General features: G+C 40.7%; 1 protein-coding gene across 1 annotated transcript in view; it reads right to left on the bottom strand.

The window, feature by feature from the left end:
• The window catches only part of ATP13A3 (ATPase 13A3), a 2,707,264-nt gene that overhangs the window by 957,122 nt on the left and 1,732,642 nt on the right, over window positions 1–17,500 (bottom strand). Inside the window, exons 18-19 of the mRNA XM_044070296.1 lie at window positions 2,160–2,177; window positions 1,918–2,071 (exon numbers count right to left, since the gene is read on the bottom strand). Of these exons, the coding sequence (XP_043926231.1) occupies window positions 1,918–2,071; window positions 2,160–2,177 (172 nt within the window). The remainder of the gene's footprint in view (window positions 1–1,917; window positions 2,072–2,159; window positions 2,178–17,500) is intronic.

Genomic DNA, 17,500 nt, shown 5'->3' with positions numbered 1-17,500 from the left:
ATCATCATTTTAAGAAACATTTCAAATAACTGAACTATGTGAATGAACTGAGCAGAGGAAGCTCATAGTAAGTAACATTTCGAAGTAACTGCACTTTGTGAACAGACAGTACACAACACACTGAAACTTGCCCAAAATGGTGACACTTTGCTAGACAATTCTTTACAGTGCAAACAACCCTCTGTAATGGCGGCACTTTGCAAATAGACACCCCCAGCACAAGAAACTTTTCGAAGTGGCTGCATTTGACTGCACTTTACGAAATTGTTGCACTTTGTACACAATTAAACTCTTTGGAATACATGCACAGTAATAAGTGCAAACTGTAAGCACTTTTACACACTTTGAGATACTTCGAATAACTCTAGTTATGCCCGTGATACAATACAAAGTCATTGTTATACCAAAACACATCACTTTACCAAAAAACATGCTTTACACATACTCTATATGCATTAAGCATGCTTGTTTTGCTTTAAACAAGCTTATTTTGTCAAATATCTTAATCGTAAACATTTTGCTTAATTAATAACCCTTTTGTGCCTCTCGCTTGTTTTATAATGAGTTTTTGGCCCTTGTAATGTTCAGTTTTTTCCTCTTTTATAAAGTAAACTGTTCATGCAAGTTTTCATTACCTTTCTTTCTTTTCTGGCTGTTTTTCAAGCTCGTTTTTCTTAGTTTCCTATCACTGTTATCTCTGCACCTCGTGGCTCCAAATATCAACCTCTGCGATCCCGGCTCTGAGATCATGTCGCTTGTCTTGTCTCAATATAATAGACAAGTCTTTGTAGGCTCTGTTCAAGTAGTTTTATTATGTACAAGCACATTATGGTCACAGATATTAACTTTTACTTGCGTAACTTGTATACAAACTAACATTCATTCTCTCATGCTTAGTCTCTGGCTGTAGTTTCAAAATGGCACTAGACACAACACATGCCTGGTATTTATATGTGCACGCCCATCACTTGCTATGCTTCTTAAAGACACAAACACATTGCGCTCTACATCCTTCCTCTTTTGGAAAAAAACATGATACAGAGGATATCAATTAACATGCAAGTGGTACAGACAGCTTATGTCATGCATTATACAAAACTATGTACATACATACATTTATGTCCAAGTCGCCGTGTATCTCACACCCGGTCTACATGTGCGACCAAATCATATGATGTAAAACTGGGACTCAGGCTTAGCAACTGGACTCATTTCTTTAGAGTGTTCAACCTTCGGAGTGTCGGAAGCATTCTTAGGACTGGAATCAGATGGTATGACATGTTCTGGAACAGGAACAATGTCTGAGTGATTTTGAGACTTGGAGTCGATACGGTGGGGTAACCATTCTGGTACAGGAAGGAGGAGCCTGCAATTCCTCCTGTACTTCACACCCTCGGAGTTTACAAGATAGGACCATGGTTTGGTACAATCACCTGTTATTTGCCCAATCTAGTCGAAACCTTTCACCGTTTGTATCCTCACTGTCTCCTTCTTTCAATGGACAAAAAAATATGCTTGATTTGTCATAACTGGATATAATATTTTTTTTCTTCTGTCTACTGAACTCCTTAACATGGATCCTTTTCAGTCACAACATTGCTCAGAAGAGCAAAAGCAGATACTATACATATGGACAGTTTAGAACTGCCAGTCAAACTGAATGTTTTGGGGAGATGAGAGGAAACTGGAGTATCCAGAGAAAACCTATGGGAGAACATGCAAACTCCAGACAGACAGTGAGCAAAGTTCATGACTGAAACACAGACCTTGATGCCCAAAATACCTACTTATTTAGAAGTGATGATCTAAATGACTGCTTTCCATCCATGAAGTATACCTCAGGGTAAGGAAAGTTGCATTAATCCAGTGAAAAGACAGAATAAGACGAACAGCTTCCTTAAACAGAGTAGTACATACCTGTCTCTTTCTTGCACAGACTAGCAACCACCTCAGGGGCACCCTTTAAATAAACCTCCATCTTCTTCTCTCCCAGAATCCTTGCAACTACTACCATACGTTGAAGAGCAGAAGAAAATGGGAACTGACGCACTATACCTATTTCATACCTAGTCTGCAAAACAGAAAAACAATTTCTTATTTTTTTTATTTAAACCAGGTAATAAAAAATAACTGCAAACAGAGTTTAAGCTGACTCTTACCGTAAGTTCATACAATTCCTAAAAAAAAAAGAGAGAAAAAAATGATTAGTCATTTTTGTTAATAAGCAGGTTTCCATATTCACATCAGATGAAAGGCAAAACTTTGCACTTTTTATCTAAAAGCATGTACAAGCTATAAGCAGCAAGGCAAATTAAAAGGATATAGAAACTTCAAATAAAATACAAACTAACCACTCTTAGGTTCACAGGTAGTTATCAGGCATGTAGTCCAGGAGTCCACTAGAAAATTAATTCAGTTTTCCAGTTGTCTCAAAGCACTTTCTGGTTAGGTGAGTTGCTCAAAGCCAGACAAGTAAGCAGATGAAAACTGAAAGAATCAAACCCTGGACTACAGGATGCAGCTCAACTCACATTCTTTACTCCTCAGTGCTAAATGCCACACGCTCTCGATTGTGACCACTTAGAGCATTTATATAATTAGTTATCCTTCCTTTTAAACACCTTTATTGAATGATCACCCAAAACATAGGCAAACACTCACCTATATTAAAGAAAACAAACCATATCAACTTATTATCTGTTGTAAACATTATACATCAGCTATATTCTTTTGTATATTCATCCTCAATTCAACATTACATAAATTGATCAATTCCTGCCCTCAACCAAACCCCACTCCTTCTCTAAACCACCACCCTGCATGCATTGTTTCCAAAGCTTCCATTTCTTTCTTTGCAATTTGCTCCTACCCTTTTTCAAAGATCCCACCCCCAGTTCTCCTACCTCAGTTACAATATTCAATACTTCAAACACAGCTGGTCTATACACAGACTGCAATTTTCTAGTAACTGCTTCCTTGGCAGCCATCAGAACCAAGCTTAACAAGGCCCTACCATGTCAATGCATCTCAAATCCTAAAAAAAAAATCACCTCTCCAGTCACAGCCATCTGCTCACATAATATTTTTGACAGAGCACTCTACACGGGTCCTTGAAAGTCCACCAACCCCTCAGACTCCCAAAACACCCATATCTAGTCACATCTCCCATCCCATCCAGAGCACCTACCATCCAGCCCAGGAAAAACTCCCCGAAGCCTGCTTGGAAAACAAAAACGCACAAGCAAAAACCTCCAAGCAAAAATCCAAGTCCACTAGACCCTGTTATATACCCGGCTGACATACACATCCTTCCACCATTTACTTGTGAATTTCTTATCCAATCTCTCTTCCTATTTTTTTCTAATTTCCTCTGACTGATTCCTATAGTTACTGTGCAATATTTTACATGCCCCTTTTAACAGCAGCTGCTGTTTTAGAATCAATTAAAAACTCTACCTGAGCATGTATTTCACTCATGACTCCCTTATCCCTTTCTCTTTGCCTACACTCAGATATTAACCCCTGATAGGGAAGGCCATCTCTAGTCTGCAGTCCAAATATCTTCTTGGCTTCTTCCCATTCAATTACCTTTCCCCTCTCTAGATATTTTCTCCCAATAGGTTGGCTCCTTTGCTAGTTTTCTCCAGTAAATTCCATCTCCCTCTTGCCTCTTCTCTGTATCCTAATTGCAGTCATTCTTATTGGCAAAATCACCACTCTCCATTCTCGTTAGTTCTTAGAATGCTTTTTGCTACTTTATAAATTATGTGTGGCTGTTATTCTCCTTAAGCATCTGCATCCAAAATCCCACTGTCTCCTTATTTCTTGAACTTCTCCTCTGCTTTATCATCTTCCCTTTCTACTTTGAATTGTAGCTTTCTGCTTGTGCTATATATACAAGCCTTAAATGTATAGCTCATCTCCCCTTACATCACAATCATAAACCACCTTGTTCTTTTGGAAGGATCAACTTATTCCACTTGACCCTTGCCCTTTTCCTTCCCAGAAAAAAATCCTTCAGCTCTATTAATTACTGTCCACAACTTCCCTTCTGGTTCATAAAAATATGCCTGAACTGTGGACAAAACTAAAGGGACTACAAAACATTTTTACTGCTTGTATCTTGCTATCCATATCCATAAACAAGAGCTTCCAGTTTCTCAGTTTTTGTATTATCGTTTGTTTAATCTCTTCCCACATATCCTTAGTTGCCACAGCATAATCCTTTTAATCCATGCCCTTAAATGCTTCATTTTATTATATCCCCATACATATGAGCATTGCTGGACCAGTTAGTGTGTGGGGACATAGTTTACAGCTACAGCTTTTGTTTTATCTTCATTAATGTTATATCCTGAAAAGACCTGAAACTGTCTCAAGATGTTCCACAAGACAGAGATGTCCTTTTCTGGTGTTATCAGGTACAAAAATAATACTGTCTGCAAATAAAGCATAAAACATAATTACATCCTTTAATTTCTGAGTCCCTTATTTTCTTAGCCAATGGCTCTAAGTATAAAAAAATAAGAAAGGAAAAAGAGAACACTGCTACATAATTAGTTATATTTTCTCTGTCATTCAAGGAGTAAGAACACAGGCATAGCATGGCCATTATCTAGACAGCCATCAGAGGAACTTTTCTTTAGCTATATTATTTAGCTATATTATTTCCAGTGCAAGCCCACAGGGTCCAGACAGGTGTTAGAAAGTACAGTTGTGTACGCTTACCATAAATATAGATGTTCAAGTGTATTCACTGTTGCAGTCATCACATTTGGGTTATCCTGCCAGGGGTAGCCCTCAGTCAGCCCGAATACCAGGGGCTTAGTATTTCTTCGTCGGTTGCTGTCGCTCCAGGACTGGCGTCAGGTCGTCAGTAGTATAAAACAGGCTGCCGACACCATTACATCAGTTTTTCTTGCCCTGTCAGGAGCCCCCAGTAGGGAGCTAAGTTATGATGGAGGAACACCACCAGTAGAAAGTAAATACCAAAATGTCCTTGTAAGGAGAGAGAGAGAGACAGAGAGAGGGAGACAACAGGGATGAAGGGAGGGAAACCAGGACTGCAACAGTGAATACACTTGAAAATCTACATTTATGGTAAGTGTACACAACTGTACTATGTTCTTCGTCTTTCACTGTTGCAGTCATCACATTTGGGTTGATTCGCAAAGCTGAAGAAAAGGGTGGAGGCAGTCAAGAAGACTGGGGGCTGGCTAGGATGCCCTGCAAGACTGTGGTGGAAAGCCTGCCCTGGATTTAGAAAAGATAGGCAGGTGGTAATGCTTGGTGAAGGCATGAACAGATGTCCATGTTGCAGCCTCCAGGATGTCCCTGGTGGGGACCCCTCTGAGAAAAGCTGCAAAGGTGGAGGTTGCTCTGATGGAATGTGTCCTGACCTCCTTTGGGGGTAGTTTCCTGAGATATTTGTAGCAGAAATGGATGCAGTATGCTATCCATTTGGAGATTGTTTGTTTGGATATGGCCATGCCCTCTGCCATTGTAGCTAAGCTGACTAGCAATTGATCAGTTTTCCTAAAAGATTTAGTCCTGTTCAGGTAGAATCTGAGCTGTCTGTGCACATCTAGAGAGTGCAGAATCCCATCCCCCTTGTTTTGTGGGTTAGGGAAAAAGGTGGGCAAATGAATGGATTGGTTGAGAGCCACACTGGACACCACTTTAGGCATGAAGGATGGGTTAGTCCTGAAGGAGACTCTGTCAGCATGGAAAATGATGAAGGGCTCCACAGCCATAAGTGCTTATAGCTCTGATAATCTTCTAGTTGAAGTGATGGACAGAAGCAAGGCTGTCTTCCAAGAGAGAAATTTTAACTCTGCTGAAGCTGCAGGTTCAAAAGGGGGGCAGGGTGAGCTGCTTTTCCAATACAAAGTTAAGGTCCCAGGCTGGGGTAGGAGCTCTTCTGGGTGGCCTTAAGTTGTTAGCCCCTCTTAGGAACTGTTTGCGGAGAGGGTGTGAGAATAACGGTGGCTCTATGCTGAAATGAGCAGAGATGGCTGAGGCATGAATTTTAACAGAAGAGAAGGACAGACCCCTCTGTAGTAGGTCTGCCGGTAATCCAGGATGAGAGGTAGGGAGGGCTGTGCCATTCCGGCTCCCTTAGCCTGGATCCAGGTGAAAGACCTTTTCTACTTGTCAGCATAGGATTTTCTACTGCTGGGGAGTCTGGCCTCACGTATAACATTTAGAACTTGTTTGCTTAGGCTGACAGCTTGAGGAGAGGTCAGGGAATAAGCCAGGCTGCCAGGTTGAGGGTCTGCAATTGGGGATGCATGAATTCTCCATTCCTCTGGGTCAGGAGTGTTGGGATCTGAGGTAGGTACCGTGGTGGCAGGGGTGACAGGCTGCAAAGCAGTGGGTACCAGTGCTAGCGTGGTCAGTCTGGGGCAATCAGGATTGCCCTCAGTTTTTCCTCCCTTATTTTGAGCAGTACCATTGAAATGAGTGGTAGTGGGGGAAATGCATAGACCGAGAGGTTTACCCACTGGAAGGATAGAGCGTCCACTTTCAAGGCCTTGCGGTGAGGTTCCTAGGTGCAGAATTTGCTGAGCGACGTCTAGCTGCCACTCGTGTGTGTCTAACAGGTTTCTGATTAAGTTGTCTGCCAGAGAGTTTAGAGAGACTGGCAGAAATTGTGCTAACAGGTGTAGCTGCATGGCTAAAGCCATGTGCCAAAGGGTCATGGCGAGCCTGGAGAGAGGATAAGAGCGAGTCCCTCCCTGCTTGGTGAAATACCACTTCACTGTGGTGTTGTCTGTTTTGATCAATAGAGGCCCCAGGGAGAATAGGGGTCTGAAAGCTGTCAGGGTGTGCTGAACAGCTAACATCTCTTTTAGGTTGATGTGCAGATGTATTTGATTTGGGCTCCATTGACCCTGAATGCACCTGCCATCCAGGTGAGCATCCCAGGCATAGTCTGATATGTCTGTGGTGAGGGTCTGGGCAACATGGGGTTGTGAGAAGGGAAGTTCCTTGTTGTGGTTGCATGCTGCTGCCCACCAAAGAAAATCTTTCCTTCCACAAGGTATCATTGGTATAAGAGTTTCCAGGTCTTGAGAATGCTGACACAAAAGGCTTTTGGGTATCGTAGTTTCCTCAAATGCAGTCTGGCATATGGAATGAGTAGAATGCAAGAGGCCACGAACCCTAGAGCTTGCAGGACTTTCCTTGTGGATAACTGGGTTCTAGAGGCTTAGTTGAGAGAAGTAGCTTGTCAGGTAGGCTTGTTTTTCTGGAGTAAGGAATGCCATCTGGGATGCTGTGTCCACAATTTCTTGTGTGGGGACTTGTTTTGATTTCTCTTCCTTGATAGTATATCCCAGGAAGGTCAATAGGTCCTTTACAAAGGTCAGGTGCTGAAGCAGCTTTTCCTGATTGTCTGAATCAGGCAGTCGACTAGGTAAGGGTATATTTAAATATTTCTTTGTCTGCAAAAAGCAATGGCGGGAGCCAGACATTTTGTGAAAACTCTGGGAGCAGTAGATAAGCTAAAGGGAAGCACAGAGAATTGAAAGTGCCTAGATCCTGCCCTGAAACATAGATATTTCCTGCATGATTGCCTGATTGGGATTAGGTAGGCCGCTTTTAGGTCTAGGGTGGCTAATCAAGCATTTTTGGAAAGCAAAGGAAGAAGCTGCTGGAAGGTGAGCATTTTGAATTTTGGTATCACCAGAAAGGTGTTTAGAATGGATAGATCGAGGATGGGGTGCCATGTGCCCTCTTTTCTGGGTAACAGAAGGAGTCTGGAGTAGAAACTTTGGCCTATCTGTTCTGCAAGAACATGCTCTACGGCCCTCATGGAGAGTAGGGAAAGGACTTGCATTTTGGCCTCTGCCCACTGGTTTGGAGGACGATCTGGGAACCCTTTTGGGGCTGGCAGAGTCTGGAAATAAAATCTGTATCCCTTGGACACTATGTTGAGGACCCAGCGGTCACTGGTAATGGTGGCCCAGTTGCCTGCATGGAAAGAGAGTTTTCCTCCTAGGGGCAAGAGCAGGTGGGCAGAGGGAGGGGGTGGAAGTGTAAATTAATTCTGAGTTCTTACCATAAGGGGGTGGCTTTGCACTCTCTGTTTTTGAAGAGGAGGAACTCCATTGCTTAGATCTCTGCATTCCCTGGGGCTGTTGTCTGGGCTAAGCTGGCCTGGAGGTGGCAGAAAAGGACCAGTGCTTGGAGGGGGCAAGGCCTACTGAACCTTGGTGGCTGGACCTGTAAGAAGTCTGTCTGCATAGATTTACCTTTTTCTTCCATCTTTTTTAAGACATCTTCTGCCTTGGTGCCAAATAAGTTGTCTTTGTTCAAAGGTGCGCCCAATAATTTGGATTCGACATGGTCTGACAAGGTCTTCTCCTTAAGCCAAGCATGTCTTCAAATGACAGAACCGGTGACTGCTGTCCTGCAAGATGTTTCTAGGGAGTCAACACCACATTGTAAGGTGTGCTTAGTTACTTGACTTGCAGAATGCATTAACTCTTGTAATTTTCTGCACAAGCAGGAAAAGAAGATTTTTTTGTTTGAGGAGTTCCATGGTATGTTGCTGATATTTCAGCATGTGGAACTGACAATTTAATGCTCTAATAAGAAAGAGAAGCAGAGGTGTATACTTTTTTACCCCATCTGTCTAATGCTCGGGCATCCCTATCTGAGGGGGTGGGATTCTTAGTTGAGGTTGCTTTGATTCCTTTAGGCCCTTGAGAGATGACCTCGGGGTCAGCAGTAGGACTTTTGAAAAGAAATTTGTGAACGTCAGGGACTCTATAATACCTGTCAGGTTTTCTGGGTGCAGGAGGGAGTGTGTGTCAGGAGTCAGACTGGATTCCATAAAATCATCATCCACAACATCCAGGACAGGAGGAATGGCCAAAGGTCTATGCTATGGTAGATCTAAGAATTCCCAGTCTCTCTTTTTAAACTGAGGATAGTCCTGACATTCCCATTGGAAATGCTCCTTTAAAGTATGTAGGGTTTCCCCAAAGAGAAAGTCCTTGGATGGAGAGGCTGAAGGGATGGATTCCTCTGCATCAGAATCCTCATAAGCTGAGAGGAGTTGCATATCTTCATATTCAGATGCATCAGAGTCATCCCACTCCTGTTCAGATAAAACTACTGGGGACAAGTTTTTTTTTCTTTTGGAAGGGGTAAGCCTGGCTTCCCCTAATAAGCATTATAAGGTCTTCCGCCATTTTAAGCATTTGAGACTGAGGCAAGGAAGGAGGCGCCTGAGCTTGGGTCATCATTTTTTTGGGGGTGGTTCATACCCTGGGCCTTAGAAACTCGGTTGTTTTCAAAAGAACTGAAGACACGAAAGAAGTCGTCAGTCTGTGTCGAGTATCGGTAGTGCAAAGTACTTCCTCGGAAGCCGGTGCCTGCTCAGCGGCTCCGGACCCATTCAAGGTAGAGACATCCGCAGGATCCTTAGTTGAAGAAGATTCTTATGGTATACCAGACTCCGAAAGGGTCTCGGTAGCGGCCTGCGAATCCAAAGAAGTGGTCGTCAGAGGCTGTGAAAGTGCCTCACTGAGGACCGGAGTACTGACGACTAGCTTAATGGAAGCGTCGTTGGAAGTTTTGGACCTGTGCAGTCTTTATCCTTACTTTTTTTTTGGAAGATCGGTAGTCAGATGGCTTACCGAAGCCATATCGGAATTTGAGGACTGAGAGCGAAAATATCTAGCTACAATAATGGCCCGATGATGTATAGTTCTGGCGTTGAACAAAGTACAAAAGCGACAGCAGGGGACGTTTTGGTCTGGGCCTAAACAGGTGACAGTAAGAATGGAAGTCTCAGTGTGGTATTTGCTTTCCACAGGCGAGACAATTGTTAACTTTTTCTGACATCAGTTAGAGCAAGAAAAAAAGGATCCCCAATGGGGTACTTAGCTTTAGAAGACATGAACTTCAATTCGGAAACGAAAACTCAGGTAGCGGCCGACCGGCACTCGTGCTGTTTTGGCTTCGGAGTCCTCGGCAAGAAAGACTGATGTAATGGCGTCGGCTGCCTGTTTTTATACCACTGACGACCTGACGTCAGTCCCGGAGTGACAGCAACCTATGCAGACATACTAAGCCTCTGGTATTCGGGTCAGCTGAGGGTTACTCCTGGCATGATAACTCAAATGTGATGACCGCAACAGTGAAACACGAAGAACATCAAAGCTGCATTATGAGAACTGCTTCAATGAAATTTAAATTTGGAACGGTTTCATGCTTCAACTGCAAATGGCGGCGGTTTACAAACATTGCAAGTAATTTTAAACATTAAGATTATAATTTAATTTCTAAGGATAGACTTAATTGTAATAGTGAAGGCATAGTTTATCTAGCTTCATGAACAAACTGCCACTGTTTCTATATAGGTAAATTCATCAGGAAATTTTTGCAGAGAATTAGAGAAAACGTTTTGGCCATGAAAAAGCACGATATGACCAATGAATTAGCTAAACACAGTGTAAGCTGGCAAACTTTCGTAAGTTTATTTTTTTTAGTGACAGAAAAGGTTAATCACAGTATGTCTGTAGATTTTTTCATATATTTATTTAGAAAGACAGGAACTTAACTGGCAAGTTTTTTTTTTTTTTTTAGGGCTGATTTTCCCCCTAAGACCTAATGAAACCATTTCGGTCAAGAATCTTCTTAAATATAAAATTATACAAAGTTTTCGTCATGACTTCATGTCATGAAGTAAAGTTCCAAATGTTTTTTAAAGTTTGTACGATGTTGTGCATATGTCTTTTAAAAAAACTAACTCTAGTGTGGGTTTTGAATGCTTCTAAGATTTTTATTGGATGTAAACAAGTGATGTCATTTGCTGGTTCTGTATTAAAGTCATATTGGATGATGTGAATTTATTTCCGATTAAGTTCTCAAAGTAAAGAACGAAAGTGAGTCCAGTAGTTTTTTGTAGTTATTTTTCACAAATTTTTAATGGTTCTGATCTCCTACTTTGTTCCAGACATGTGGTCAAGGGTTTATTGCTTTTGCAAAATGGAAAGTTGAACTGCCATGTTTTTCACCTGCTTTCACAGGTGATATTAGCTCTACTCTCCTTTGAAGGCAGAGACATTTCTGTCCATCTCTAGGCTCTATCAGGAAATGTAGGCAGAGTGGGCATCCCTGGAAATGTGCTCTGAACCCGCACCTTTCTGGAAAAATTAAGAAGGCTTTGCTTTATCACTCCATTACTTCAACAACTGGCTAAACAAACTCAGGTCAGGTAGGTCACGTCTGGGCTTCACCCCTTTATGGCACATAGTTGGTGTAACTTTATATTTACTAATGCATTTAGTCTAGGGTGAAAATGAAGTCAGAACTGTCATTTTCAAGAAGAAACCTAAGAGAGAACATTTGCCATCTAATCAGACAACAGGCGCTCTCCTGATGACCCCTTGTCCCACACATTTGGAGCAAGTTCCTCATGACCCAAACCAGAAGATGACACCCTCTTCAGGGAAGAAAACCTTTTGACCATCAGGGACTGGGCTGCTCTGTATCATGAAAGGGAGCAGAAGAACGAACAGCATGATATGCTAAAAACTAAAGGTAATATTTTATACTGACCTAGTGATTCCAAGGGCACAGGCATGTAATAACATCAGCAAATGTATGTTACTCTCTCTTGTGTGCACTGCAAGATATCTGCTTGTGTCCTCATTGCATGTCGATCCTACAGAACATTGCTTTGTTCTCCAACACAAGGTAATGCAAAAGCAGGTCCTTGTCACTGAGACAAGCATGCATGCGTTATGGGACAAGACCAGCTTATTAAAATGTATATTAAATTCAATTTATTAATGATGCTATAATGTGATTGTTAAAAAGCAAATATAATTTGTATGCAGGGCTGGGAAGATACAGCTTCATAAGCCACAGTATTGCTGTCTTTTAAACTGCATTCTTTTAGTATGTAATAAGAGAGAAAAGTATGTGTTTCAGTTACTACAAAAATAATTTGTTAGCCTGACTCCTCCAGGCTAGGAGTGCATTGTTGCTAGGACAGGTTTGAAACATTCAAAGTCAGAAACAAAACCCCTTGGAAGCAGGTGGACCATGTATAGGAAGGTGCTCACGTGAAGTCTGAGGTGAAAATTACGAGGGACGAGGACATTTGCAAAGTTTTCTATAGGACACAATCATTGTAACGTAATGAAATTGCATGACCAGTTTGATAAGAAAATGTATAAAAATACATTTATTGTATGTAAAATGAGAATGCTTCATCAAGGGCTATGAAGACCGACTCCCAGCACTGTAAGAAGAAAATTTCTGTTTGCACATCCTGAAGTGTTGTTCCTGACTAACGGCATATAAGGTAAATTCTTAATGTTACTTATGACTATAACACAGGTATTAGACAGGTCAAGTTTATTCTCCCAATTGTCTGGTTCCAAGGATGCCAAATGAATCTGAGTTACTGATGGTTTAGATGGACATCCTGCATCTGTGCCACTAAGTCAGCAACAGAAGATTACTTACCTTAACGTAACACTGCTTAAGTCTAAGTTCACCTTTATTAGTAATGTAGTGTAGGCATTCAGTCACTCTTCAAGGACAAGGCTGGACAAGTTAAGCCATATAGAGATAAAAACAACTTTAGAACGTAAGCAAGTGGACTAAGTAACTTGTCCTAATTCAGTCACGTGTTATCTCTGGGTCAAGGTGCATCCCCTTTTCTTTTGATGTAACCTCAGAATAGTTTGCAACTGAAGTAATATGTTAATGTTTTCCACATTCACTGCTTTAATCCCCAGAAGACTCATCTGAGGGAATCAACTGCAAAAGTTAGACTATCTTGACAAATAAACAATCAACATAACTTTAAGCTAGGTGACCATGCTAGTGACCTTCAGAAATAATGCAAATGAAAGAAATGTCATCTCAGTGAAGGGTAAGGTACATTCTTGTTAGAATTTAGAAAGATCTTACTCTTGGAAACCAAACATACCAATGCACTGCACACAGCAGACATAGTGCTACCAGTGATTTATAGGAGAACACATCCTTGATAGGTCCTTCGATAAAGTTCATGTTCAACATTGAAAATTCGATATTTAGAGACACTGACACTCAAGTTCAGAAGCACACTGTGATATAATTCACTAGCTAATGCAGTACACATTACTCTTGAGGCTGTCAGACTGCATCTTACCACTAGCAAGCAACTTATTAGAAAACATGAAACAAAGTAAAGATTTCACACAAACAACAACTAACATACAAATGTTAGGTTATGTACTTAGCAGGATGATAGATTTATTTGGTCTCGGTCCAGACACTGGAAACACCTGGGCCTGTTGCCTTGCTGTCTGCATTTTTGGCAATAGTTCTCACAAACTAGAGCTTCTCTTCTGTTTCATAAACCCCTGCTGTAAAGACAGAACCTCAAATCAGGTAAAGAAAATTCCAGCTATATCTCTGTATACAGATAAAGGACCACATACTGCCCGAAAAACCCTGGAGAGAATAATCAGGTCTCATAAATTCCTGAACAAAAGTATTAAAAGAACCGGCTGCAGGTAAAACCAAGGTGCAAAAACAAAATAAAGTTAAAAAAAAAGAAGAATGGTAAGCGCTTTCAAAACTTATCGTTGCTTCATCAGATTGGTCTGATGAAGCAACGATAAGTTGTGAAAGCGCTTACCATTCTTCTTTTTTTGTTTAATAAATGTTATAGTGTGTTACCTAGGTGCATTTGTTTTATTGTATTCTTATAAATTCCTACAGGTCCTTTCGATATGATAATTTGGAGTGGGAAAAGTGAGTGGGTTGTTCCAGTGTCCATAGAGAGGTAAAATAAATCTAACATTCTGGTAAGTACATAATTTACGTATTAATTCTGGTCCTGGTCTGGACAATGCAATAGCTGGATAGAATTCCAAGCTAACCTTGGGCAGCTTATACCAGCAAGCCTTTGAGAAAGGTGGCTTCAAAGGAAGCACACGCTCTACACAGAGTGCTCAAACTGTAATGCTTTGCAAATGTAAGGATCCTCTAATGACAGGGTGCACTATTGATCTGGCACTCAAGGACTTCCCTGCAGTATAGCAACAGTACATACACTCAAACAGCCAGTTAGAAAACGTAATTTTTAGAAACTTTATTGATTTCCTGACAGGAGAGTAAGACAAGCAACTTTTCATCCCACTTGAACTGTTTTGTGCAATGATGATATTGAAGATGATTGGAACATCCAAGCAGGGTAACAGATAATGCCCTTTGCATGCATACAATGGAAAGAATACTGGCAAAGTAATAAACTGGTTTAAATTGGTCCGAGTGGACACTTCAGGCTTAATGGTCAGATTTGACTCTAAGTGTTACTCTACCTTCATTAAAGACAAAGTATGAGTACTTGGAGAAAAAGGCATGAATTTCTGAAACCCTTCTTGTAGAAGTAACGGCTACCAGAAGACGGACTTCCAAGTTAAAAAGAAAATTAACTTCATGGAGCTGGCTGGTTCAAAGGGAGGTTTAGACAATCTTACCAGAACAAACTTTAAATCCTAGGAGTAGCAGGACTAATCAAGATGGGACTAGAATGAAACACTCCATTTAAAATGCTTTATACGTCACAAGAGATGCTAGTGATGAAGTAGGAAAAAAAAAAGTGAAAGGATGAAATAGCTGCCAAATACACCTTAATAGAGGAATAATCTACTCCTTCCTCAAAGAGATGTGCTAAAAAGGTAAGCACTGGTAATAGGGAACTATATATATATATATATATATATATATATATATATATATATATATATATCTATATATATCTGTCTATATATATATATATATATATATATATATATATATATATATATATATATATATGGGTTCATGTCATTTGATCGACAGGTCATTTGATCGACAGGTCATTTGATCGACAAGCATTTTAGGTGGGGGGCTTCACCCCCACACCAATGTGGGCTGTGCCCCCCACACCCCCAACTATATATATCAACTCCAGGGTCGCACAACATTGGGGAAGGGGGCAAATGCTTGTCGATCAAATGAATTGTCGATCAAATGACATGAACCCATATATATATATATATATATATATATATATATATATATATATATATATATATATATATATATATATATATATATATATATGTGTGTGTGTGTGTATATATATATATATATATATATATATAATTACACACATACATACATACACACACACACACACACACACACACACACACATATATATATATATATATATATATATCAAGAAAAAAGATTGTTTTGGAGACGCAGAAGCTGCACTGGCAGCAACAATATCTGGAATTCTCTCCTTAGAACTGAGGTTTATGGGACACAGGAGGAGTTCAAGCTTGTTAGGAGAGTCACTGCTGGAAAAGAAGGCGCTAAACTGGTAGTGTATGGACAGAACCAGATTAAATACAAATTAAGTACACCTATCAAAATAATAATAAAATTATATATCAGGAATGCTCCACATTAAAAAAAGAAAAGTCACCATGCAGTAAAGAAATTATATGTACAAATATACAAACAACTGTTCATTAGTTTGTATAGTTTGAGATGCAAGGTTAAGTATGATGTGGTGTTTTATGTTAATCATGCAACAAATGAAATTACATACCACTGGTTATCAGTTTCAGATATGTAGACTTGCAAGTTTTTGGTTATGCTACACAATGATACACGGTTAGCTAGTCTCAAAACAGGTACACTTGAAGTCTTTGTATTAGTACAGTACTCGATGGCCGTTGGGTGTGGCCTAAGTGACAGACAGACGGAACAGACGTGTCATGGCATGGAAAAGATGCATGATTGACAGCCATGCAGATTTCAGTGTGATATCTTTATTTACATTTGCTTACCGGGAAATTCCGACTGGACGCAGGTCCTTTTTTCAGCGGATGCCCGGGGAGAAAAGCTCTGCATCATGTACATGATAAATAGAGATACAAAGTTGCAGCATGCATACACTGACTGTTGACCGATACTGTAGAACAGTATCTCCCCTGGTGAGCAGCAGCAAATCCCGACTTAATCCCACCCAACATCCCCTGATATGTTTGAATAAGGAATGTTAAAGAAACATCACTATAACTAAAAATATAACTTTTTTTCTTTGTTTCTGAAGGCAAGCAACCTTGCCCCCCACACCACCCCCCACTACTTAAGCATATCAACTCCAAGACTGCACTACATTGAAGAAAAGGGTACATCTCACCCACCACCCAACACCCCCTGACGTCTTCAAATAAGGAATGCTAAAAAAACAGCACTATAACTCCAAGTATTATTTTTTTCTTTGTGTTTGCAGGTGGGGGGGGGGCAATCCCCCTCATCCCCGCTACTTAAATATACCAACGCCGAGATCGCACTAATTTGAAGAAAAGGGTAAATTTCCCATTTGCTCTGCACAGCAGCCATGTATCACTGTCAAATGTGCATGGCAGTCAATCGGGCATCATTTGCATGTGACTTCAATGCCTTTTGCCCCTTGAAATAGGGCTATGAATAGACGATGAATATTTATGCTGCCATGAGTATGAATATTAGTTAACTTTTCTAAGACGTCACTGATTGTTGGATGGTGGGTGAGGGTTTAGGCAGGACTTACTACTGTGCATCTGGCGAGGCACTGTTCTAATACAAAGCCCACTTGAACTCACTAGTAAGATGCTGAAGTTATTTTTGAATTTACCGAATTGGTTGAGCTTCCCAATACACTGTGGCTACTTAGAAGCAAAGAACTAGGCTATACCTGTTAAACGTGCACTGAGATCACAGTACTACCCCAGTAAACATGTAAAATAAATAGGAATGCAAGCAAGCAAACACACAAGAGTTCCAAGCACCAGGTACAAGTTTTGAAAATGCTTTTTGTCATACATCCTTTGTGAAGTAGAGCATCACAGGAGATATGGCACTGTCTAAGGATGAACAAAGGATTCTCTATATTGCAATGTGGCTGCTAGTGGTGGACAGCAGGAGCAGTGCAGCAACCTGTAACTGAAGCAGTTTAGAAGCAGAGTTGCCCTGACAGTTACTGGTAGCCAGCTGGCTACTTTCAGTGAGCTGCCTGGATGTTTTCTGGAGCTGTCAAAAAGCTGTGAACCTGCATAACTTATTTACTGGAACCAAGAGGCTGTAGGTGTTCTATACTGAATATAGTGCAATGCAAATAACAGTAAGCAGTACTCACTTTTGGTCCTTATCATTTGTACTGCAAGATCTTAACTTGCGTCATGGAAAAGTAAGCTGGGGTACTCACAAACAGGTCTTAACACTGAGGGCTATAAATGTTTTCTTGCGTGAGGAGAATGTAAGGTCTTGATCAAAAAGAAGATACCCCAGGTATTGCTGATGTGAACCTATTGGTACCAGTGTACCTAAGGGATCAGTATTAGTTAAGGCAGGGATCATTTGGATTTCTGATGAGTACTGAAAATCATAACTGATGCTAATCTGCAATACTACTAATCCATTTCAGTTAATCAGTTTCACA

The sequence above is a fragment of the Protopterus annectens genome, chromosome 4.part1 (genome assembly GCF_019279795.1).
Source record: "Protopterus annectens isolate FY-2018-M chromosome 4.part1, PAN1.0, whole genome shotgun sequence".
Classification (NCBI taxonomy): Eukaryota; Metazoa; Chordata; order Ceratodontiformes; family Protopteridae; genus Protopterus; species Protopterus annectens.
The sequence above is the reverse complement of the archived record's forward strand: the minus strand, read 5'-3'. Positions and strand labels throughout refer to the sequence as shown.